Source organism: Podarcis liolepis (genome assembly GCF_965112155.1).
Source record: "Podarcis liolepis genome assembly, chromosome: 2".
Classification (NCBI taxonomy): domain Eukaryota; kingdom Metazoa; phylum Chordata; class Lepidosauria; order Squamata; family Lacertidae; genus Podarcis; species Podarcis liolepis.
This window is the reverse complement of record NC_139555.1, coordinates 1470998-1497217: the sequence shown is the minus strand read 5'-3', so window position 1 is coordinate 1497217 and position 26220 is coordinate 1470998. Positions and strand designations below refer to the sequence as shown.

Below are 26220 nucleotides of genomic sequence, written 5' to 3'. Positions count from 1 at the left end.
GGTTTTTTTTTTGGGGGGGGGGGTAAGTGATAGTGTGTAAAATATTTGATTTATCAAATTAATTGGTACTTCCTCCAGCTTCCTCCAAATTGACTCTAAGTAAAGTTGAATTTGGTGAGCTATTACCTTAAAACCCACTATGATTCTTTAAAATAACTTCTAAGTCTACTTTCAGTGTGAAATTTGAACACACAAACATGACATTCAAAAAGATTACTTTAAAATCTTGAAATGCTACTTCACTTTGGATTTGGATGTCATTTCATTTCTGTTCTGGTGCAGATACCAGTTCTGAAAGGAGAAATCATGCCTTTTGCGCACATTTGCCTGCAATCCTTACACTCTAACACAGGCAGCCTAAGGCCCATGGGCCACAAGCAGCCCACGGGAGTCGTTTAAGCCATGAGCTGCCCACTCAGCTAGTCCCGGCTTGCGGCGCTAAACCGGTGCAGCACGGTGTGGGGACTCGCTTCCGTGGTGCCAAAAATTGCACCTGCGCATGTGCAGACTCTGAAAAACACGTCTGCGCAGACGCTGGAAATTGTGGGCGCATGCGTGAGCCCACGGAGGAATCTCCGCTGGAGTGAACCGGCTCAGGCAAGGTAAACCTTGCTGACCCCTGCTCTAACACCTCTCTTCCTGCAGCAAGTCACCTATTTCTGTCACTTTGGTCCCTAATTCAGGCAGGGGCTTGTTCATGAAGTCATGATCATGTGACATGCCATACCCCCCCCCCAAAAAAGTTGCAATTCACTCAGTTATCCTCCTGCATTCCTAGTTTAGCATGCAAGTGCTATAATGACAGTGAGAGATATTGTCTTCTGGAAGTACCCAGTCTGGTTGCTCAATTTCATCACTCTAAATCATGTGGGACCTCCAAAGTCTGGCACAGCCCCCAGGTGGCATTTACCAGGCTATGAAATTAGTGTCCTTTCTCCCTTTCTAGGGTCTTCCAGGTGAACGTGGTTTGCCAGGACCCACAGGAAAACCAGGACCAAAGGTATCTCTGTCTTTATGCTATGCATGTTGTACATTTCTCTGTGACCTCTGTTTGTTCACCTGTGCCCAGTGCTCTCCATTGGAGCACAACACTATTCTCATCTACATAATTTATGTGTTGGCTTCCACTGATCTCATAACAGGACCTTTTTAGACTCTGCCTAGCATATTTTCTAAGGAACAGCCCTGAGGCCAAGCTGTCTTCAAACCTTTTGTTCTCCCCTCCACCACCACCCCGCCCAATCTCTAAGTTATGTAATTTCACTACTACTAAGAGGCAGAGCTGTTCACTAGAGACTATTGTTTCACTACAGGCTATTGTTGCAATCACTTGTACATCCTTTGGTGCAGGGGTCTGCAACCTTTAAGACAAAAAGAGCCACTTGGACCCGTTTCCGAAGAAAAAACAACAACTGGGAGCCGCAAAACCATTGCGACATTTAAAACAAATATATCTCCGGAGCCATGATCTGACAGCGGGCAGGAAGGTGACGCACGCACCGCCCCCATGCGACGTCACAGCCAGTACAGCGCCCGCCACAGTGAGGAGTGTCGGGGCACACAATGCGCCTCCTCCCCTCGCTAGTATCCGCCCCGGAGCCGCAGCAAAGATGTAAAAGAGCCGCATGCGGCTCCGGAGCCGCAGGTTGCAGACCCCTGCTTTGGTGGTTTAGCCATGATTACTGCTTCTTTTTGCTGTGTCAGTTTCTTGCTTACAGTGCAGTTTCCTTTTAAATGATGTTAATTTAAATGAAGAACTTTTTGACGGTAAGAGCTGTTTGACCATGGGATGGAAGGTGGTGGACTCTCCTTCAATGGAGGTTTCTAAAGCAGGTCTTGGATGGCCACCTGCTCTGGATGCTTTAGCTGAGATTCCTGCATTGCAGGGGGTTGGACTAGATGACCCTGGGGAACCCTTCCAACTCTACAATTCTATGATTCTATAGGTTATTCATGAACAAAGAAAACAAGAATATTAGACCATACACTCAGTTACCACAACCCTCTCCCCAACTTGCTGCTTTTCCCACAGGGAGTAAGATTTTGATATGGAAGAGCATTCAAACGTGCTATTCAAAATTGAATAGTTGCAGGAACTCTGCACCAAGTCAGCCATCTGAATGTATTACTTGACTCACATGAATTTCTAGTCCTTATTGTGCCCCTACTGAATGAGAGCTTCTTAATGCTGCCTCTTCAGCCTTATTCCTCTAAGACCGCTTTACATGCTAGTCCCTGACATTTATTGCTATCAAAAGCTGGGATCTTTTTCTGCCACCCCTCAACAATGCTTTCTTCCCACAGGGTGATTCAGGCCATGATGGAGCGCCAGGAATTGTTGGGGAAAAGGTAAGCTGAGGAATCAGGTCAGTGCAAGGGAAGGAACCCTGGAGAGGGTGATATCAGCAGAGTCCAGTTTCCTGCTTTGGCCGAAGAAGCTACAATGTCTTAGATGCCACCAGAGTTGTGGAGGGTGAGGTTTTACTCTAGGTAACAGACCCATGCTGCAGTGGGTGGGAAGAACAAAAGCTGAATTGAAGAATACAAATGCCACCAGTGAGGTGATAGAGATGGGCAGGAGGAGGTCAAAGGCAAGGCAAGGAAGATGGAGAAAACCTCTCACAATCACATTTCCCCTTCTCTTTCCTCAGGGTCCCTCCGGTCCACAGGGCCCTAATGGATTCCCAGGCCCCAAGGGCCCACCTGTAAGTATCCCATGGACCCCCGGGCCCAAGTTCCTACTTGTCTAGAAACATGGTGTTGGTAGGGGACAGTTGTCCCATGAGGCATTCAAACACAAGAGTGCCTTATGGAAGAAAAATGTACAGTCTAGCTGTTTTAGGCCGACACTTGAATTAGAAGTGCAAAGAAAGCAAAACCCAGTTTAAGCATCTGCTATGGAAACAGCGTGAGATAATATTGTGTCCTTTACAAGATAGGACCCAAGTATGTGAGGGCAAAGGGGGGAGGAGCCTGTGGTGACAGCCAGAATGACTCCCTTTTGCCTTTGAGGTTTTGACTGTAGTATTGGGAGGGGGCAGCGGCGTAGCATGGGATGTCAGCACCCGGGGCAAGGCAAGTAATTTGCGCCCCCTAACCTGAGGCAAGGCAAGTAATTTGCGCCCCCTAACCCGGGGCAAGGCAAGTAATTTGCGCCCCCTAACCCCTAACCTGCCGCCGCTGCCAGCTTCTTCTTGCTGCTCCCTGGGCTGGGCTGGTGTGGTTCTCTCCCGTGCTCAGCGCTGCGCTGGGCGGCCGCTGCACTGTCCCTCCCCCAGATAGTCCCTCGCTCTCTCTCCGCACCGCATGCCTGGCACCCCTCCCCCTCCACAGTGGGCAGCGACTCAGTGGCTCGGATCGGATTCGCACAGCCAGCACTGCAGTGAGAGAGAGTGAGTGAGCCAGGTAGGGGCAGAGAGCTGAGAGTGCGAGCCCCCCCCCCCGATGTTGCACCCGGTGCGGCCGGCCCCCCCTGCACCCCCCACGCTACGCCACTGGGAGGGGGAAACTAATTATTTCTTGGAGGTACTCCTCAGGAATCTTAAGTAGCCAGTCCCTGCCTCACTTGTCCTATAGGAAAAATGCTTTTAAAGCCAGTCTCTCTCCCTCCCTCCCTCCCTCTCTCTCTCTCTCTCTCTCTCTAGTCTTTGTTTGACTGTGATACATATAACAACTTGCAGTTACTTGTAAATTTTGTGAGATGTGTTGTATGATATATATATTATTTTGAAGTGGCTTATTCTTATATTTTGAATGACATCATACTTATTATATATTTACTAACAGTTATTAGCCAGCGTGTTGTGTTTGCATTTTTGTAGATTGTCACATTTTGCAACACGGGTTTGTGTCTGTTCATGGTCATGGCAGTGTTACCTTTTGATATCTAAGCTTCTGATTTCTGGTCAGTATTTGTTTGAAGGTGAATTTCTGTACAACAGTTCTGAAGAAATTTGTTCAAATTGAAATCTACCCCCACCCCCGTTTGTTGTTGCCACAGGCAATACATTCTGACAAAATGAATTTTACCTGCAACTTCTAACTGTATGAAAGAGATGGGGGAGGGGGGAACCAACATAAATTGTGAGGCATGTTTCTATCACAAAATTGCAATGTCCATTTTGAAGATTCCTGGAGAGTACCAGGTGGCTGATCATATTAGATCTCAGTGAAAAGAACCCCGCCCGAGCTGTCTTATTCCCCTCTCTGCTCTCTGGCGTTTAGACTGGGGAGCTGTCCAGCTGGGTTGGCTTCATGTTTCACTGCCTTCCCCTCTCCTCCTATGTTCTTGATCAGAGCACTTGAAAGAGCACAATCCTTGTCTGCTTTTGGAGGGCACATGATCTGGTTTTCATAGGCTTGAAATGTTTCCCAACTGCTAATCTTTCTCACAGGTTTTTATTACAGTGGTGCCCCGCAAGACAAATGCCTCACAAGACGAAAAACTCGCTAGACGAAAGAGTTTTCCGTTTTTTGAGTCGTTCCGCAAGACGAATTTCCCTATGGGCTTGCTTTGCAAGACGAAACATCTTGCGAGTTCTTGCGAGTTTGTTTCCTTTTTCTTAAAGCCGCTAAGCCGCTAAGCCGCTAATAGCCGTGCTTCGCAAGATGAAAAAACCGCAAGACGAAGAGACTCACGGAATGGATTAATTTCGTCTTGCGAGGCACCACTGTACTTTATTGCATTGGTTTATTAATCTGCCTCAGCACAGGCTGCCCAACATGTGTTGCATTGTGAAATGAGTTACGTAGTTTCACAACAATCTCATACCAAAAGACAAAAAGTATTGTAGACAGTACCATGAAGGGCAGTTGCAGACCAGACTGAGTCCTATGACATAAACCTTTTGCACACTTATTCAAACTTTCTGATGTGTGTTTGGAGTGTGCCTGCAGCTGTCTAAGGAGGGATTCTTGGGTAAAGGATCCCTCCTGGCCATCTGAGGGTTTTCTTTTAACTCCTGCTGCTTGTAGGGCCCTGCTGGGAAGGATGGCTTACCGGGACATCCAGGTCAGCGTGGCGAGCCGGTGAGTATCATTTCGAGCACAGTGCAAAGTTGGTTCTAGTCATTTGGGGGCTCTAGGCAAAGGCCATACATTCCAAGTGTTCTTTCCCTGTAACCTCAAACGCTCTTCTTGGCCTGCCTATACCAGCACGGGAGCCTCCACCCTTTTCTCTTAATGGGCTTTGCATGCCACTGCTGGATCTCCACAGTGCCTTCCCCTTGCTGCTGGAGCAAAGGAAAACAATATACAGTTTCCAAGTGAACAGAACTAGCTGATCGGGCAACAGCTGAACCTCTGTTTAATAATGGAAACGGTGAGGCAACTGTAGTGCTGGGCACATCAAGCAGTTGTTTGGCAGTGCCTTAACAAACTCAGCAAATGTTCCATTTTTTGAATGGATGAGTGGCCCTGATTGGGATCTGCATGGGACTCCTTGCTTAGTGCCATTTCTTTGGATCCTGACCTTCATTTCCCCTCCCCTTAGGTGAACCGATTCAGATGGCCCGCCCCTGCCACTTAATGTATCCAAATGGTTTCCAGAGAGTGGTAGGGGATGTTTTATTCCATGTTGATGGCCTTTCAGCTGATTCCGTTGGAATGCGGAGTTAACCAGGGCTATCGACTGTCTGGCTCCGAAGTGCCCTCTCTGATTGCATGGAGCCCGGACAGCCCCGTGGTTTTGTCCAGGGCTGAGGGCGATAAAACAATTGCTGAGATGGCTAGAGTGCCGGTGGCAGAAAACTCATTCTGAATTGGACCACACACCAGCCTACCAAGTGGCGATAGCGACAGCAAAGAGGACCTTCTTTACCGCCTCAGCTGCATCTGCAGAAAACAGCAGCAGGAGACTCTTTCAGGTGGTTCGCAATTTATCAAAACCACCTTTGCCCTCAGGGCCCAGAAAGGACCCCAAGATCTCCTGCAATGATTTTGCAAAGTTTTTTTTGCAGATAAAGTCACTCAGATTCAGAAAGAGGTAGACTCTATCATGGGAGCAAGACCGGGATGGGAGAAGGCTAGAGTCCTGTCTAGTCGGTTGCATGGGATCAATCTGTTTCCTCTGAGGATGTGGACAGGCTGCTTGGACGAGTGAAACCGACCACCTGTCTCCTTGCTCATCCTGGCTCATAAAAGTGAGCCGGGAAGGGTTGGGTGATGGGCTCTGTGGGGTGGTGAATGCTTCCCTCTGTGAGGGAGCCTTCCCAGACCCACTGAAAGAGGTGGTCATTAAACCAATTCTTAAAAATACATCTTTGGACCCAGCCAATATGGCCAAATATCGTCCAGTCTTAAATCTTCTATTCTTGGGCAAGGTGATTGAGGGGGTGGTTTGCTGAACAACTCCAGGCATGTCTGGAGGATGCGGACCATTTGGATCCCTTTCAGTCAGGATTCAGGCCTCACCATGGGACTGAAACTGCCTTGGTCACGCTGGTTGATGATCTCTGGCGGGCTTTGATACCATCGGCCATGACATCCTTCTGGTCTGTCCCGAGGGGCTAGGAGCTGGGGGCACTGTTATACAGTGGTTCCACTCCCTCCTGGGCCGTGTCCAGAAAGTGGTGTTGGGGGATGAGTGTTCAGACCCCCGGGGCTATCACTTGTGGGGTGCCTCAGGGTTCTGTCCTTTCCCCCATGCTTTTTAACATCTATATGAAGCTGCTGGGAGAGATCATCAGGAGGTTTGGGCTGGGTGTTCATCAGTATGCGGATGATAACCAGCTCTACCTCTCTTTTAAATCAGAATCAGTGAAGGCGGTGAAGGTCCTGTGTGAGTGTCTGGAGGCAGTTAGAGGATGGATGGTGGCTAATGGATTGAAGTTGAATCCTGACAAGACAGAAGTACTCTTTTGGGGAGATGGGGTGGGCAGGTGTGTAGGACTCCTTTGTCCTGAATGGGGTAACTGTGCCCCTGAAGGACTAGGTGCGCAGGTGCCTTCTTGGTAGTGGAATGCCCTCCCATCAGATGTCAAGGAAATAAACAACTATCTGACTTTTATAAGACATCTGAAGGCAGCCCTGTTTAGGGAAGTTTTTAATGTTTGATGTTTTATTGTGTTTTTAATATTCTGTTGGGACCCACCCAGCGTGGCCGGAGAAACCCAGCCAGATGGGTGGGATATAATTTTTTTTTATTTATTATTATTATTATTATTATTATTATTATTATTATTATTATTATTTGTTAGGGATTTCATGGCAAAACTGGCCCGCCAGGACCTGCTGGAGTTGTGGGACCACAGGTAAGGAAGAAAAGCTTTAGTTCTCATGATCACAGTCAAAACAACAAAAGATATCAGAGTCAGTAGCCACCAGATGAAGAACAGATGGTGGTGCCTGACTAGAGATGAGGGGTTCAGAACTTCACTGTGGGGTCTAGAACCTCCTTTGTGTGATCCTGTGCACAGGGCAGATTCTGTCAGGCCTCGGCCTTGCTCTGAGTCAGGCTGCAGCTGGGTCCAGTTGAGGCACAGGCAGATAAGGATAAAAAGGGCTGAATGTTAGAAAGCTGATCCATGACAGGGAAGGATCAGGTATCAGCCATCAGTTGAAGGAGGCTAGGAATCTGCTGGCTGTTCAGCGACAAGTTGCTCAAACTAAGCAACTGGTTTAGCTGCAGGAGTCAGTGTGTCCCAATAGTCTTGTTAAATCACCTGAAGATATTCAAACTGGGAGGTCAGCTGACTTTCTTTATTCATAAGGCCTGATCTGAGGAACTGGAATCTGGTAGGTGCAAGAGGAAAGGTGTTGGAGACTCTGGTTTTACACACACATACACACCAGTGCCTTGTAGCTTCTCACAACTGTAAGAGGATAATAATTGTCTTGCTTGATTGGAATAAAGTAGGCTGCAGATCTATCCAGTTCAACAATCAATCTCCACCAGGGGATAGTTAAATACCCCGCAAGATGTTTGCAAACAGAGTGTGGTATTTATTCCCTGTTTTCCTTTTAAGGGGTCAAGGCTTTTTAGTTCAGAAGAAAAAATGGGAAAGACACAATCAAGATTTATAGTGATTAGAGAGAAATTGCACACTCCCTTGCTCTATCATTGATTGGAAATAGGTTCAGAATACAGGAACAGAAATACTTCTTCAGGCAGCTCATAGTTAACAACAATACCAACAAAATGTATGATGGACACTAATGTACATGACTTGTGCTGGGGGACAGGTAAGAGAATTCATGTAGGAACTGAATTATCCAAGGCTGTCAACCATGATAATTTTCAACAATAGCAGCAGCAGCAGCAGCAAAACCCTCCATGCACGGCTGTCATAATCCCGGGTGCAGGAAAGAGGTGGTTGGGTGGGAAGGGGCAATCTTTTATCATGCCCTGCTTGTTGCTGCATTGTGTGATACATTCTCACTGTGGTGTCTCATGAGGCCTACTGGGAACTAGGAACCAGCAAAATCCGTCGCCAGTTGTCCCAGTGCCTCCAGGCAGTCTCTGCTGGTATTTGCTCCCAAACTGCTCTCAAGTGGTATACCTTCTCCGTACCACAGGGAAACTCTGGAGAAACTGGTCCCATGGGAGAGAGAGGCCACCCAGGCTCCCCCGGCCCCCCTGGAGAACAAGGGTTGCCAGGTGCCGCTGGAAGGGAAGGTGCCAAGGTGAGTGCTCACCTGGGAAATGTGTGTCATAATAACAAACTGTAAGAAACTTGTGAATTAACACATCAGATCTGACACAAACAAGAAATAGGCTGATCTTTTAATGTCTACTGCTAATTTAAATTAATTTATGAAGGCTGGGATTTCATAGAATCATAGAATTGTACCCAGTCCAACCCCCTGTAATGCAGGATTCTCGACCCAAGCATCCATGGGAGATGGCCACCCAACCTCTCCTTAAAAACCTCCAAGGAAGGAGAGACCACAACCTCCTGATCCACTGTTGAACAGCTCTGACTGTCAGAAAGTTCTTCCTATTTTTTTTTAAGTTTTCCATGCTTTATTAAGTTTCATACATAACAAAAACAAACTAATATCGAATGTACGTATGATTATTACCTTCATCTTTTCATATTTTCTAATGCATTCTAACAACGTATCGTACCAATTTTCCTTATTTCTTTGTTATTATTTTATACAGAGATCATTCAAATGCAGCCATAGATGTCACACCACTGTTAAATTTTTGTAAATATCTCTTAAACATGTCCCATTTTTGAATAAATGATTGTTTTGTGTTACCTATCAACCGATAAGTCAGTTGTGCCATTTTTGCATATTCTGGTAATTTATTCTGCCATTCCAATCTTTTTAGAACCCTTTCCTCTTTCCAGTTCATCGTGATTTGGGTGGCCACTGTTGCGTATAGAAAAAAATCTTTTACATTTTTTGGTATTTTCTCTGCCAATGATTCCAAGCAGGAAAGCTTCTGGTTTTTTATGAATATTAATTTAAAAATCTTTTTCATTTCATCATAAATAATATTCCAAAACTCTTTGATTTTCCTGCATGTCCACCACATGTGGTACATATTTCCTTCACTTTCCCCACATCGCCAGCATTTGTTTGAGACATTTTTATACATCTTTGAAAGCTTTGATGGAGTGAAATACCATCTGAGCTGCATGCTGTAGACTTCGTATTTGCTTTCCAAAGAGTTTCCCACTTGCTGATCAGAATGGTATGAACAATATCCGGGGCCCATTTAATCATTACTGTCTTCATTGCTGTCCTCACCTCCTCCTCCTTGACTTCCAATTTCCTTGACTTTCCAATTTAGAGAGCTCAGTAGCGAAACCGTTGTTATTATTATTTTGTCTTGTCTGAATGTCTCAAAAAGTTGGTGGTATCGTAATCATCCAGAGAGCTGATATTTAATTTCATCATAGTTATTAAGTTTTATTTGATCCTCTTTCTCTATTAATAAAGAGTTATATATCATCCAGCTCCCTAATGTTTAGTCAGGAATCTCCTTTCTTGTAGCTTAAATCCATTGGTATGGGTCCTGGCCTCCAGAGCAGGAGCATACAAGCTTGCTCCATTTATATTTTTCTAGTTCTATGTTTTCTTTTGTTTTGCTATATTTCAGATTTTGTACACTACTAGATTTAGAAAAAAATACAAAAATAAAATTCCAAGGCATGATTTGATGCACTGAGTTTGGCATCAATAAACCGTATTTTTCGCTCTATAACACGCACCCGACCATAACACGCACGTAGCTTTTAGAGGAGGAAAATCCGTAGGCATGCCACCCGTAGGCATTCCCTCCATAACACGCACAGACATTTCCCCTTACTTTTTAGGAGGAAAAAAGTGAGTGTTATGGTGCAAAAAATACGGTATTTGTTTTAAAAAAATACAGTTAATCAACAAAACATTTGAGTGTTTTTTAAAGTATTCCTGAAGGTCAAATGGCAAAAGGGTGAAAGCTGTTTTCCTTTTGTGTACAGTGTTGCTTCATTTGTGTGCCTTGCAGTTTATGTGGTACCAGAAGTGGGCTAGATATTTTTGCAGATTTAATAATAATGTTTAGTATTTCCACAGGACTCTAGAATGTGCAGAGTACTTCTATGTTTTCTCACTGCAGCAATACTGTAAGGCAAAACAATATTATTACCTACATCAGGCATAGACAACTTTCGGCCCTCCAGATGTTTTGGACTACAATTCCATCATCCCTGACCACTGGTCCAGTTAGCTAGGGATGATGGGAGTTGTAGGCCAAAACATCTGGAGGGCCGAAGGTTGCCTATGCCTGACCTACATACTGCAAATGGGGAACTGAGGCTGAGACAATGGTGGTATACTCCATTTAGGATTGTCCCAAACCAGCCATCTTTTCTGAAGAGTTTTCTGCATTTCTGACCCAAGGAAATGTCATGGAATGTCTTGGCTTGGATAATTTTGCTTTTCTGAATAACTATTGCATATTAGGGGCGGCATGCCAATCAATTGTTAATCAAAGACATTACACAGGAAGCTCCTGTCATGGTGCAGAAGATAATTTCTTCAAGAATAGGGAGGGCAGCTCCCTGCCATGTCTCCCCTGTGTCGGGTTGGAGTAACGTCTTTCTGCTTGTGACAAATGGGGGGGGGGAGGACTTTCCCTTTTGAATACCACCCACGAAAAAGAGAGAGATGAATCTGGGCAAAGATGCCACCAAACTCTGATCCTAGCCTGAAGATAGCTCAGCTGCCAGCTATTTTGGAGGATTTCTATCCCAAACTGATAAGAACCTCTCACTTTAGGTCCAGCTCTAGAAATACTAAACTGTAAGGAGCTTTGGATTTACTTTCCCAAAGTTCAGAGGACACAGAACATAAAAGAGTGTGAAATATATTTACAACATGGGAAGGTTGCTTAACAACTGCTGCACAGAGCAGCATGTGGGGAAGATTTTAGTAAGGAATTCCAGAGAAAATCATTTCAGCACCAAGGTCAATGCATTTAAAGAAGGCTTATTCAGAGAAAGGGGGGAAAGTAAGGAAAAGAAAAGCCAACAATCACATGCACAGACTTGCAAATCTAAAAGTATTCTAATTTAGTTAGTTAAATGTAACCCCTTGAGCAAAATATTTGGTTTCATATTATGTACAGAATTCCTTGGAGAAGACAGGTTCTGAGAGAGTGGAGCACCAGATTTGGTCATCTGTTTGGATGGTTCCAAGGGGAAGTGAGGGTGAAGCTTGCATATTTATGGAAATCTGAAACCAGTAAAAGTTGATCTTTTTACAGAGTTGGATTGGTTTTTGGATCAACAACTAGGAAATCTCCATCCATACAAAAATATGCAAGCATCCATACAAAAATTACACAGAGACTGCTTCTGCCTCTTTAATACATTATTGTAAACAAGAAATTGAAGATGAAAATATGCAATGAAGATAAAGACAAGGGTGTATATCTACTCAGGGACCACCAGAGGGGTATCAAATCACAGACGCTCAAGAGGGAGCTGCTGGTTTTCATCATAATACAGGAATGGTCACACTGCCAAATTCTGTCTGTAATAGAATCCCTATTGAAATTTGGATTGTTCATTCATGCAGAGTTCTTTCATGTAGTCCCAACATGGACATCCATGTCAATGTCAATGGATCTATTTCACGTATGTTGCAAAAGTGCTGCATCTGGGGTTTTTTTATATATAGTTTCAGCATTTCGGTAAAAGCCTACATGGGAACTAACAATTTATTTCTGCAGCCTGAAATCTTCAAAATCCAATGCAATGAGACTGTGTGCAAAGTACACATGCATGAAGACATCTGATATCCTTTATGGTCTAAAGTACAGGAGGGAAAACTAAACCAGCCCATATCAATATGGACAGAAGTACTATTTCCCATGCAGATGGACAAAGAGGGCATAATTTTTCTCCCAAGATTTTGTACCTCTTTCCTTCTCCCTGCATAGTAACCAGGTTTTTTTTTTCTAGGGTGATCCTGGACCTAGTGGCATCCCAGGCAAAAATGGCCCTCCTGGAATGAAAGGCTTCACTGGGGCTCGAGGTCCTGCTGGGGAGACTGTAAGTGTTTGTCACATGGGTGAGAAGGGACTGGTGTGTGGGTGTGGCGGGGTCTTACTCCATTGGATATGGAGCAGAAGCTGCAGCTTTGGCATATCCTGCAAAAGGTTTATGTGTGTGTCTCACTTATCACCTTCCTCCTTAAACTAAGAGCCTCAAATTATGAAGTTTTCAATGCAGCCCTCCCCCCTTCTGAATGCTGCCTACACGCCTCTCCCCAAATCAAGCTCAAGCAATCTGCACACATAGAGATCATGCCCACATTTGAGGAAGGTGTAGCACTTAGCCCACCAGCTTCCTTTATTTCTTAGAGCTACTTTCATATCACCCTTCAGTCACCCTTTTTGGCATACTGCACCCTCTGGTGAGAGACTTACCCTATAGTGCCAATATAATGCCCTCCAGATGTTGCTGGACTACAGCTCCCATCCCCCTTCACTGTTGGCCATGCTGACTGGAACTATGGAAGCTGGAGTCTCAACAACATCTGGAGAACACCTGCCATAGTGTATGAACCTGGAAATGAAGCAAAAGCACAAATACAAATGCGTTGTTTTGTTTTTACTCTGCTAGAAGCACATTCCTGCTTTCACAATTGGGGTGAAGTTAGCTAAACCTTGGCTTGGGTCTGTTAGTTATTCTTTCCCTCTCACCCTAGAGGAAGAAGTCCCTTGCCCAAGACTTTCTGCAACCAATCTGACTTTTCATCCTAAATCAATTTTTGCAAGAAAACAAAACAAAGGAAGCTGCTTTAGACTGATTCAGGTCATGGACCCATCTAACTAAGTATTGTTTATATTGATTGTTCCCAGCCCTAAGTGGAAATGGCTGGGGATGGAATCTGGGACGTTCTGTGTACAGAGGATGTGCTCTGCCACTGGAGCTGCATCCATTCACTTCAACTCTCAAAAAGATGAACAATTCTGAACCCTCCCTAAATGATTGTTTTGTTTCCTCCACAGGGACCAACTGGGTTGAAGGGGGCTGAAGGGCCCCCTGGTCCTCAAGGTCCCACAGTAAGTAGGCTGGCATTTCCTCTGGGTCTTACAAGGACGACAGGAGTCCTCAAATATGTGGTCTGTGGGGCACAGTAGTGTCGACTGTTGATGAGGTAGAGCAGCCTTCCTGACACGGTACCATCTAGGCTGGGGAGGGCTGTGATAGGGAAGCATTTGTTGCAGCAGAAAGCATTCACCTGGAATGCTTGGAAGTGACATTGCAGCCTGTGTTGGTTTGGTAATGATGACTGTTGCCTCCAGAAAGAGACCTAGAATAGTGAGGACTCCAAAAAAGGAGATGGGTATATATATTTCTTCTCTTCCAACAGGGTTCCCCTGGTGAACGTGGCCCCTCAGGAGCAGCTGGGGGTATTGGGCTACCCGGGCGAGGGGGCAACCAAGGACCTCCTGGCCCAGCAGGGGAGAAAGGGGCACCGGTATGTATCAGTCACACTCCCATGCCATCAGTGACCAGTCACTGAAAAAGAAAAGCTGATGATTCAACCCATGGGCATAGTCAGGATTTTTGGGGGGGTGGGCAGAACCTCAGTTAGCTATGCATTTTTATTGATTTAGGGGGGTAGCTCCCTCTCCCTGCTCCCCCTTGGCTATGCCCATGCCTCAACCCATTCAGGAGGCCACACCCCTGACCCTGCCAACTCAATAGGGCTGAAGTGTATTCAGCCCCCAAAGTCTGTTGGGATGGGGCTGAGCCCTCCCCAATATTGAGGGCTTGGGCCTTACAGCAATAGTGACAAGCCTTGCCAGGCCTTGTGTGTGTGTCGCAACACGCTTGATGTCATACATGCACATGACAGCCCCCCCAATGGTGGGTGGAACTTGGCACCTCTGCCTGACCCCATGATATACAGTAGTAGCCTAGCCACCCCTCACCCCCCAATCTCAGGTTGTCTTGGCCATGCATTGGTAGAGAAAAGCCATTCTGTATAGACACATGTCTTTATTACTGCTTCCCAGGTTCCAGGGATGAACCTTAAGCTCTGCTTTTTATTTGCAGCATAAAGGAATCTTTCAGCCAGATCCTCCTCCTGTAATCCTTTTCCCTATCATGGCCTTCTTCCATCTGAAATATTTAATGTTCCTATCCAGTGCCACCTGTGGTAGTTCTCAAAAAGATCCCCCCATCTTTTTGTCATATGCAGCATTTCATGTGATCAATTAATATCCAGTTAAGTCCTACTCATAATAGATCCATTGAAATTAATGGACTCAAGTTAGTTGTGCCCATCAGTTTCAGTCAGTCTGAGTAAGACTAAGATTGGATATAAATGCATTGCTTCCTCTCACATTGAATAAGCTATTGTTTGAATTTTGGGGTGGGGTTTCTTAGGCAACAACAAATGTTCACACGGACTTCTTTGATAGCCACTCCAAATCTGACTGAGCTGTGTAAAACAGAAAAAGGAGAAAGGAAGAAATAAGTTCAAGAGAACATTAAGATGTTTAAGTGTGTATCTGAGTGTTGTGTCAAAGGGGAAGAGAACAGGAAACAAGGTTCAGTGATGGAGATTTGATGTGTCACACTGCTATCAATGGAAAATGTTAATAAGAAAGGAAAAGGGGTTATAGGCAAAGGTGGGCTGCCAAAGTCAAAAAGTGGGAAGGGTGTTGTAAAACAGTTGTCCAAATGGCCAGTTATATTGGTAAACAGGTGCATTTAGGTTAATATTTGCTTGTATGGGTTGCTAACATCAGCACTTTTAAAAAGAAGTCAAAGTGGAAAGCTCATCAGGACAGGACAAACAATTCCCTGTGAATTACATAAGCTACCTATAGAGCTCACTAGAGCAAGTAATGAAAAAGTCAGATGAAGCGGACATAGCCCAAGTAAACTAATAGTCCCTGTAAACTACTAGTCTCCATGCCCTCTGTGTGATATTACTGATACTGTTCATAAAGGTAAAGGCAAACCCTCACAGTGATCAGCTCCCGCCCAGAAACCTATGTCCCCATGGTGGAAGGACATGTGGATCCAGAATTGGCTTCCGCAGTCACTTATAGACTCACTGTTAAGACTGTTCATAGAAGACAATCTTACTCAGCCACAAGTGATCACCAAAGAAGAAAAGAAGACTGTTCATGTACTTACCCCAGTGCCATTCTCTGTCCTACCCCCCTCCGGCCCTCATTTGTATCTCCCCTTTCCCAGGGTGAGCGAGGCCCAATGGGCCCATCTGGCCATGATGGAATCCCAGGCCCATTGGGTCTGCCGGGCCCAGCTGGACCACCAGGACTTGCTGGAGAAGATGGTGATAAGGTAGGCAGCCTGCGCTCCACCTGAATTTGGAGGAAGAGGGGATACTTGCACAGGGTTCCTACAGTTACAAAGACCAATTTTGTTTCCCAGACAAGATTCTTGGCTATCCCTAGCAATGATTTCCACAGCCTTGGTTTCTCCAGCCAAGACTTGACTCAGTGGGCATGTGTTTTGCTTGACAATGGTTTCTGCAGCAATGGTTCCCATGGTGATGCTCTATGTTCTCATGCTGCTCTCCCTCTTTCTGCAGGGAGAGATGGGTGGCCCAGGACAAAAGGGAAGCAAGGGCGACAAAGGAGAAGCGGTGAGTTTGAGGCAGGTGGCTGGCAGACTTCAGGGTATTATCCAGCATTGCTACCCCTTAAACTGTGTTACCATGATTGCTTATAGATTCTTTATTAGCTGGACCAAGGAGATCTTTTGAAAGAAACTAGAAGAGAGAGAATGAATAACTAGGGAGAGCATTGCTGTTTCATGTTCTTTCTCTTCTTATAGGGTCCCCCAGGGCCTACTGGGATCCAGGGTCCTATTGGACATCCAGGCCCTGCAGTAAGTATTGACTCCATGCCAAAATCTGTACTGGCCTATATTCTCCCAAATCTTTCATAGAAAGGATTGTCTCCTCTCACAGTCCTCTGGGCACAGCTCAACTACCCTCCCATATCACCATTTTCTTTCATCTCTCACAGAGTTTTTTAAAATAAAAATTTCCTTCCAGTAGCACCTTAAAGACCAACTAAGTTAGTTCTTGGTATGAGCTTTCGTGTGCATGCACACTTCTTCAGATACCTTCAGAGTTTTTTAAATTATTTTTAACAAAATGAAAATACTTCTTAATCAACAGAGGACCTCTAAGCAGCTCTGATTGATGTTAGTGGACATCACCATATGCTTGAAGACTAGAGGCTTGGCTGAGTGCGATGCCTCCCACTTCTGTAATCCCAAATTTTTGGCTCTCCTAAAGAGAGATGGAGGGTCTTCTGTTTCAGTGGGAATCCTGACATGGTGTCTTGCTAACAGGGAGCGGATGGAGAGCCTGGGCGCCGAGGGCAGCAGGGCATGTTTGGCCAGAAAGGAGATGAAGGAGCCCGTGGATTCCCAGGTGTTAGTGGCCCATCTGGTTTACAAGTGAGTGCCGGAGCCAGGGGTTAGACAACATGAAACTATTTCATTGGGGGTATCTTGGAATAACTGGGCTTCTTCTTAAGCGAGCTCCTGCAGTGAGAATGAAAGTCAGTGAGTTCCCCAGCTTTGTTCAGTAGGTTTCTTTCTCTCTTTTTTGTAAATATTTTTTATTAATTTTTGATGATTAAAATCCAATATAAACCACATTTTATCAATCTCAAATTACAATTCAGATTCAAATATATATCAATTATAAAGCCAATTATACATTTTGTATGACTTCCCGTGTGCTAGATTTCAAGGTGAGATGATTTTATTTCATCCTGCTTCTGAAGTCTTAATTAATCCAATTACATTCTTAATCTTGATCCCAATTGCATTTTTGATCTTAATAGCTTATCAGCAGCTACAGAGTTTTTGACTTCCATTTGTATTGGCACATTTAATAAATTGTATTTCTGCAAGAGGAGTTCTGTATCCCATATTGTTCAGTAGGTTTCAAGGCTATCTAGAAATGGTTTGTAGGGAACTTGGGACTGTGACTAAAGCTGAGGCAAACTTCTGTATGAAATTTTAAATTCAGTGAATTCCATGAAATTCAAAATATTTTGTTTTTCTAAATGTTGAGGGTTAAATAAATGGTTTCACAACTGTGGATTTCTGAAAAAATTATATTTGCAATAGTAAAGATTCAAAATTTCTTATTTGAATTTCTGTATTTAAAAGAAGTATTTCAGTCAGTAGAATCTTACCACAAGGGCCTTAACTATTCACAGGCACACACATCTCTCCACCAAATTTGAAATTTCTCCCCAGATTGAAAAACCCTGATATAAATTCTGAAATTTAAAACTAAGCTTTCACATTTGAATTCTGAGTACTTAGATTATGGCTTTTGAACTCTCATATGTGCCTGCTAGCCAGACTAGTGGAATATCAGCAGAATGGTGGAAATGCTTTACACTTGCTTACTTTGTTGGGGGGGGGGTCCTTTCTTCACAGGGGATGCCAGGGCCCCCAGGGGAGAAGGGCGAGAGTGGCGATGTTGGCCCAATGGTAAGAGTCATTTGCTTCACCTAAACCTGCCCCGCGAGTCATCTGCCTGTGCCTCCTTGTGAATCTCATCCTCTCTCTCCCCCCCTCTCTTTAGGGCCCACCAGGAGCTCCAGGGCCCCGAGGCCCCCAGGGTCCCAGTGGGGGTGATGTGAGTAATATTTTTTTCATCTATATAAAGCAAGATGGGGCAGAATTTATTTATTCATTATGACACCACTCTTTAGCCTATAAGACTCCTACAACCGCTTGCATAAGAGTAGTTAAAAATAAAACAGTCCTAGCCCCCCAGGCTTGCAATCTAAAAGACCCAACATAAAAGGAAAGGGGGATGAGGAGAGCAGAGGAAAACAAGGAAACTCAGGTATGCATTCTTAAAGTTACACTGTAGTTCTTAATGACCAGCTGGAATGGAAAAGGGCCTCTTCATCCATCAAAACACCCTGGATAGACACTTCCTGGACTCGTTCCTCCTCTGGGGAATGGTGGGAGCACCAGGATATGGACCAGAATTTGCTGGATGGATGGAACTCTGTTGTTTCTGATTTTCTGTAGAGGCTGAGCTCAGGGGCTGAGGAGAAGGATGTGAGGATTTCTGATACCACTGTGGTTGGAATACTATGAATTGATTGTATGATTTAAAAACAAAAAACAAAAACCCCAAAGATTGCATAAAATAGCAGGACAGATAATAAAGCAAAACATAGCGTGTATCCACCTCAATCTACCCCTGTTGTGTCACATGCCAGAGATGTGGATAGCTCAGTTGGGAGAGACAAGTCTCTGAATCTCAGGGTTGTGGGATTGAGCCCTACATTGGGCAAAAGATTCCTACATTGCAGGGGGTTGGACTTGATGACTCGCAGGGCCCCTTCCAACTCTACAGGTCTATGATCCTATGCTCTGAGTGCATTGATTCCTTGTGGTGAGGTCACACGTTCTGCTTACATGATAGTCATGATGTACTTATCACAGCATGAGTAATCCTCTACATGGTAATGATGTGTGGTAATTGACTATTAAATGAAGTTATAATGACAACTTCAAACCATTATCAAGTGGTGGGTGGCTACCGTGGTATTTACTGATTGGGTTTTTATGCCATTGTTCTAATAGCTCTAGCTGCAATATAAACAGAACCATAAAACATGGGTTCTTGGAGGTTCTCTGGATCTAAAGGTAGAAAACAAATAATTTAATCAGATTAGTGAACTTTGCCAATAAACCCAGCATATAACTAAAATGATAGCCAAGGTAATAGTTATAATTATTAATTAATAGTAATCATTAATGATTTAAAAAATCAGCCTTCCCCTTTATCAGTAGCACTGCTAAGCAAATTTAATACATAAAAATAAAAATCCACTCCACCACCAAGAATGTCTTTTCACATGCCTATATTGTACTCATTTGATGGACAGATGATACCACCAGAGGAGTATACCCAGTAGATCTCATTAGATGCAACTGTTGAGGATAAATAGGATAAAATAGCATGTAAAGTAACCTCACGAGGACCTCCAAGAGCATTTAGGCAAGTGCCCAGATTCAGAAGTGTCTGCAAAGAAGGAAATGATTCCAACTTCTATGCCACAACCTGTATGCATAGGGAGGAGTATCAGGGTTAGGAAATATTGTGCATATATTGATCATCACATTGAAACAGGGCTAACGATAATAAGTGTTGGTTATTTTCTCTGAGTCCGAGGGGGAAGCTAACAGTGAATGAGTTAAGTTGCAGGATGGAAGATATTTGGTTAAATATTAGTGGGTGGGGAAAGTCCTGAACTGTTCAAACAGGTGATAAGATTTGACAAGGGAGGCCACTGTGGTGGTCTAAGGTGTGCCTTTGTCTTAATGTGTCTCTTTTCATTCCAGGGCCCACAGGGGCAACCTGGTGGGCTGGGACAGCCAGGTGCTGTTGGTGAAAAGGTGAGTCCAAGCCAAGATATTAGGGGATGAGGGCTGCTCTCTGCACTTTGTGGTGAGTTCAGGGACTGGAAGCAGGATGCAGAGCATTGGCAGAGCCATGGGATTTTTCTCTAGGGTGCTTGCAAGAAGAAAGGCATCCTTCAATATGTAAGGGAAGGAGATGACTGGAGATGACACCAGCAGCACATGCAGATATGCTCTTTTCTCCAGCAGCAGAGTATTTTGCCAGGTGCAGGGAACTGTGGGCTAAAAGGACAGAGAAAATACAGTAAGTTTTAGGAAGGCACAAAATGGGAGCTGTTTGAAAGCTGGAGATGTTAAAGGGGCTGTAAGTGTTGTTTATGTTTGTGCATTAGATGCTGGCATGTGGAGAGAAAATCATAGAGCAAATTGGGGGTCATGAGGTGCATAATTAAACTGGGAGATAGGGAAAACTTTCTCAGAAGAGCCATGCTTAGTTTACAAAGTGAGAGGCGCTCGGGCTGAAACTTGCCTCAGGATATAGTCCTCCTGATTCCAGAGTCCCAACTCTTGAATGTTTGTTTGGAGACAGAAGGCTGTGTTTGCAGAGTCACACAAGAAGCTCCCTTTGCATGAATGCAAGTGCAATCTCCTTCCAAATCATGCATCTGAAACACATCAGAGAAATCACATCTCCTTCCATGTCATTCTGGCTACAAATGGGAACTCAGCCATTTCCCGCTTGACCCGCACTTTCTGGGCATGGGTCTGAGTGGTTTCCCCCCTTGCCCTGTTCCTTTTCAAAGAAAAACCTGCTCTTTAGCGAAATATCAGAACTAATGGCAATCTGGGAAAATTCCGAATTGCTGCTTGCTCCAATTGAGTGCTCAGGAGCAGCTTTAGCTGGGCAAGATAAGCCCTGGATGAGTCCTGAGAGATGCGTCCTTCCCTTAGCAGAGGCCAGCTCATAGAATAGCTAGCTCTGTGACTATATTTCTTTACAACCCTATCAGATAGGAAAAGGAGCATCCAGAAAAGGTGTCAATAGGTCCTTGGGTCTTTTCATTTTTTAAAATTGTGTTGATGGAGGTATTTTAATATGTCAGTGCACATTTTCTGAAAAGCCGTTCCAGGTTGGAACTGGAGAGCAGCATGACTGGACTGAGATTTCTATTTCTTTCTCCTCTTCTAGGGTGAAGCAGGGGAAGCAGGAGACCCTGGACCTCCAGGGGAGCCAGGCCGGCAAGTGAGTTTGGGAGAGAAACGGGGGGGGGGGTGCAATACCCCTCCCCGGAGCTCTCCTGGAGTAGGTCTGCTCCAACCCAACTTCTGTTAAGGCTGGATAAATCACTGTGGCTGAGTCACATAGCAGAGATGTGACTCCCTTTACTAAGAGTAAAAGAGCAGCATGAGAAGCTGCTTTTTCAAAGTCTGTTCCCATCCTAAATCCCACCCCCATCTGACTGGCATCTCTCTGTGTGAATTTGCAGGGGGTAAAGGGTGATGTTGGTGAAAAAGGAGATTCTGGCCAATCCGGAGCTGCAGGGCCCCCTGGCAAGAAGGGCCCCCCAGGAGAGGATGGAGCCAAGGGGAACCTGGTGAGTCCTTGGCTTTGGAATTGAACAATGGCAAGGGCTACTTTCTTCAGTGATGTGTCAGTTTAGCTCCCAAAGAGCTGCAAAGAAACTCCCTGGCCCTGCTGATCATCCAGCCCTGTGGTCATAACAGATTCCAATGAAACTGGCACCACAGAGGCCCATTGAGCAGAGTATAGCTTCAAAAGACACTCAGGGAAGAGCCATGGAACAATACTAGAAGAGACAAAAGAACCGTTTGTTCTTACCTCTGGCACAAGGCAGAACAATCCAAGGCAGGAATGTATGTTTACCCATCACCCAGTGAACTGTGCAATCAGTGACAGACCCGCATTTCTGGGGCCCTGAAACTTGAACTGTTATGGGGGCCCCTTTGAAACCAGCAACGAGGTCTGGGTAACGACTGTTAGGTTGTTCAACAACAGATCACCACAGGGTTTTTTTTTTAAATTAATGACTACGCTTCAGATTTTGATTAAAATTGCTGTACTGGATTATCTTACATGTCAAAGTCACTGATGTGGATAAAAAATTCCTATGCATTATAAATTTCAAGTTATGGAGGGGATGAAAATTGGGGAAATGTTATGTATTTTATTTTTATTTACCTACCAAATTTATATACCACCCTTCATCACAAGATATCAGGGTGGTTCACAGAATAATATACATGCATGATACACTTTTAAAGCAATGTGGACTATAGTTGTTTCTGGGGCCCCTCCACGATTAGGGGCCCTCAAGCTTAAGCTCCATTAGTTTCATAGTAGATTCACCCCTGTGTGCCAGCCGGACTTCTCTAGGTTTCCTCTCTAGAGAACTGGTGCTTTTTGTAGTCTGGTATTCACCACTCCTATCCCTCCATTGCAGGGTCCAATAGGATTCCCAGGTGACCCAGGCCCATCCGGAGATCCTGGTCCTCCAGTGAGTATCTGAATTTGAAAGGAGCCACTGCATGTTTGGTATCTGGCTTTGGATGATGGATCCCAGTTTATTGGGAGAATGAGAAAAGTCTTGAAGACATTACTTCTCAGTTTCCAGCACTGGATGAAAACTTAAATATCAAAATGATTGGGGGGGGGGTGTTTGGGGAGATCTGAGCATGCTTGGTGACCACAAAATGCTGGCTGGTTGGAACCAAAATGGAAAACTGTGGGATGAGGGAATGGTGCTGGAACCCTGAACTAGAGCACTCAATGCTGCAACATTTTGTGGCAGTTCTCTGTTGTTAAAGCAACTTGTTCCCAGGTGAGAATCGATAGGTTCTGATTTGCTTCTGTCTTCTTCTGCTCAGGGTCTGGATGGAGTTTCTGGTGAGAAAGGTGATATAGGGGATCCTGGACTTCCAGTGAGTATGGCAGATATATTACCCTGCATTGGTTATGTTGTTGTTTGGCTTCTTAAAAAATCCCTATGGTCAGTAGCCAAACAGCACCTGTCTGCAGTCTGTGGCATACATTGAGTATTGCTTCACTGCATAGTTAAACTGGTTTGCCTCATAGTTACTCTACCCAAAGAAACACAATAAGTTGACATTCATCAAAGGGTTTAAACATCTGTGATGTTTGGGGGTACTTTGGCCCTCCATGTGTGGATGAACTACAATACCCATCATCCCTTGGCTATGATTGCTACAGATGATGGGAACTGTAGTTCAGCAACACCTGGAGGTCCAAAGTTTTCCCACACCTGCTTGATACTGTTACCTAGGGCTGGTGCAAATATAAAGGCAAATAATATCATTTCATGTGGTAACTGAGTCATTCTTTTTATTCTTTTTATTATTACATTGATGTACCACCTTTATTGTCCAAGGATCTCAAGGTGGTGTATATGGTTCTCCTCCTCCTCATTTCATCTTCACAACAGCCCTGTGAGGTAGATTAAGCCGGGAGTTGACAACCTGGTCCCTACCACCCACTAGTGGGCGTTTCAGGATTCTAGGTGGGCGGTAGGGGGTTCTACTGAACAAGCTGAATCCTCCTTCCATTGAGCACTGGGGGGCGGTAGGGAAATTTTACCATCAAGAAAGATGCATTAGTGAGCAGTAGGGATAAAAAGGTTGACTACCCCTGGATTAAGCTAAGAGATGGTGACTGACCCAAGGTCACCCTGTGAGCTTCATGGCTGAGGGGGAATTTGAACCCTGCTCTGCCAAGTCCAAGTTCAACATTCTGGTACCCTTACACACAGTGGCACTCCCATAGACACTGGCAATGGGACTTGCTGGAGAGTAAGTCTCATTGAGCTCAATAGAGTTTACTTCTGACTTGACATGTAGAGGATTGTGCTGATTTTACAAGAGATTTTCAGTCTCTGCCACCAGAAATCCCTCACCTGAATGGTGTGGTGGTTGAAATAATAATCCACTCTGTTTTATTTTCAGGGACCCCCTGGAGCTTCTGGGGAGCCAGGTCCTCCTGGATCACCAGGAAAGAGGGTACGTTGGGGCGGCCGTTCCAGTGAGAGGGAAGTCTAAGAAGCTGCACATTCTCATTTACTTTGCTTACATAGATTACACCTTTGAAATAAATGCCAAAGGATTTAAATTTTTGGTTGAAATTATATGTATAAATACTTGGGAGGCTGCTCCATTGAACTCAGGAGCATGATTTTGAAGAAATCACTCGTGAGATTTGGGCTGTCAGTTTTCTGTGTTGTTTAACAGCATGCTCCTACATCTCATGGTTTTAGAGGAAACCAGCACAATGGCGGACAATTTCATCTTGTGTAGATGTGTGGATCTGTTGCACATCAGGTGCATGCCCGCATAAAGAATTTGATCTAGTCCATAACAAAAACAAAACAAAACATAAAAAAGAATCCTGGCCTAATAAATACATGTTACTAAACAAACTTTGCAGAAAAGGTGTTCCAGTTCCAGTGCAGAGCTCCAGAGCTTCTTGCTGAAACAGGTCATGGATCCAGCCTTGGAATGAGCCCTTGGCCCTTGCTAATGTCTCTGTACATTTGGTCTTTTTCTAAAGTTTGTTACCAAAAGACTGTTCAGACGATACATTGGTTTGCATTTTCATTTAATTACTTTTTGGGTGTGTGTTGTAAGGCAGCTAAAACAGAATTTGAGAGTAGATCAAATAATACTTATGTACATATATCCAAAACAAGAGCCCTCTTCAGTTATTCCCTGCCATGCGTAGTGCCCACTAATGCAGGGAAGAGGGAGAAGGGCTATTGGCCGTGCCTCTGATGTTGTGTGCTCATTCTTCCTCTCCTGCCACATCCACAAAGGGGAGCCTGTGCCATATACTTCTACACAATCTGTGCCCTGATCCTTTGCATTTCATACATCTGAGAGGAGTTGATGTTCCAAGTAAGACTGAGACCAGTAGGTTCCAGAATAGATGGAAAACTTAAGGTCAAGAGACCCTGGACAAGGACTGTGGTGTTGATTTAGAGGTGGTAGGTTCAAGACCATGCTTAGTCAGTGGCGTAGCGTGGGGGGTGCAAGGGGGGCCGGCCGCACCGGGCGCAACATCGGGGGGGCGCACTTGCCGCCTCCGGAGTCGCCGAAGAGCCTCGGGTGCAGGCTGTAGCAGAGCCCCATGTCTCGCGGAACTGACGAGCTGGCAGCGGCTCTCAGCGCTCGCTGCGGTCCCCACACATCAGGGCCGCGGAGGGCGCGCCAGGCAGCCCCTCCTCACAGCCCCGCCGCTGCCGCTGCTGCTGCAGCTGCTGGGCCATGTTGCATTTTCCTCGCCTCTCTGCCCTCCTCCTCCTCCGGGCAAGCGGCGTCGTTTGGGCAGCAGCACCAGCGGCAACTCGCCTCGGATCACCTGACGCGGCAGGTTAGGGGTTAGGGGGCGCAAGTTACTTGCCTTGCCCCGGGTTAGGGGGCGCAAATTACTTGCCTTGCCCCGGGTGCTGACAACCCACGCTACGCCGCTGTGCTTAGTTATTCAGCAAACGCAAGGAGGAAGTGCTGGCCCAGAGCAGCTGTTAGAGCTCGATGGTCTGGGCTAGATAGTCAAGTCCCAAGCCCTGAATGCTACATTTGTCCAGTTAAAGATCACTTACCTTTTTATGTAGCTGTTTGCATCTTCCAGACTGCTTGGGAGCCTTCTGGTCTCTGGTACCAACTGGTCATCTGAATAACTAGAAGGTTGACCTGTCTCCTCAGGGTCAACCTGCATTTAAGGATTCCTAATCCAAATAGTGCCACCCTTCTTGAATAGCCCACTGGCAATAGGGGTGCCATTGTGTTGCTCTCTGCTTGACATTACAGTGGTGCCTCGCAAGACGAAAAGAATCCGTTCTGTGATTCTCTTCGTCTAGCGGTTTTTTCATCTTGTGAAGCAAGCCCATTGAAGGATTAGCGGATTAGCGCTATTAGCACTATTAGCGGCTTTTAGCGGCTTATCTGCTGATTGGATCAGCTGATAAACGGCTTAGCGGCTTAGAAAAAGGGGGGGGAAACCAGAGGAACTCGCAAGACATGGTCGTCTTGCGAAGCAAGCCCATAGGAAATTTGTTTTGAGAAGCACCTCCAAAACGGAAAACTCTTTCGTCTAGCGAGTTTTCCGTCTTGCGAGGCATTCGTCTTGCGGGGCACCACTGTACTTACTTATTTGTCACCTAATTCAGGACTTGCAAGACTCTCATGAACTTGTGGTTATCTATCCAGGAGTAGGGGGACTGCCAGTCAAATTCAAAGGTGCCTGTTTGGCATAGGAGTCAACTCTTAGGGGCTGAGGTCCCTTTGGCTGCCCAATAAAATATTTGAGGGGGCCACCCCCCCCAGTTAATAGGCATTACCATTCAAATGGTAT

General features: G+C 45.2%; 1 protein-coding gene across 5 annotated transcripts in view; it reads left to right on the top strand.

The window, feature by feature from the left end:
• COL5A3 (collagen type V alpha 3 chain) overlaps positions 1-26220 on the top strand; it is a 118767-nt gene that overhangs the window by 80660 nt on the left and 11887 nt on the right. For all 5 annotated transcript variants that reach the window (XR_014521657.1, XM_083486070.1, XM_083486069.1 and 2 more), the window contains 21 exons: positions 947-1000; positions 2305-2349; positions 2652-2705; positions 4975-5028; positions 7197-7250; positions 8515-8622; positions 12402-12491; positions 13454-13507; positions 13819-13926; positions 15660-15767; positions 16018-16071; positions 16263-16316; positions 16788-16895; positions 17895-17948; positions 18043-18096; positions 19824-19877; positions 21031-21084; positions 21329-21436; positions 22304-22357; positions 22728-22781; positions 23820-23873. Coding sequence is in view for 4 of the 5 variants with exons in the window: in XM_083486070.1 (XP_083342196.1) it covers positions 947-1000; positions 2305-2349; positions 2652-2705; positions 4975-5028; positions 7197-7250; positions 8515-8622; positions 12402-12491; positions 13454-13507; positions 13819-13926; positions 15660-15767; positions 16018-16071; positions 16263-16316; positions 16788-16895; positions 17895-17948; positions 18043-18096; positions 19824-19877; positions 21031-21084; positions 21329-21436; positions 22304-22357; positions 22728-22781; positions 23820-23873 (1431 nt within the window). In the remaining variant the exon portion in view is untranslated. The remainder of the gene's footprint in view (positions 1-946; positions 1001-2304; positions 2350-2651; positions 2706-4974; positions 5029-7196; positions 7251-8514; positions 8623-12401; positions 12492-13453; positions 13508-13818; positions 13927-15659; positions 15768-16017; positions 16072-16262; positions 16317-16787; positions 16896-17894; positions 17949-18042; positions 18097-19823; positions 19878-21030; positions 21085-21328; positions 21437-22303; positions 22358-22727; positions 22782-23819; positions 23874-26220) is intronic.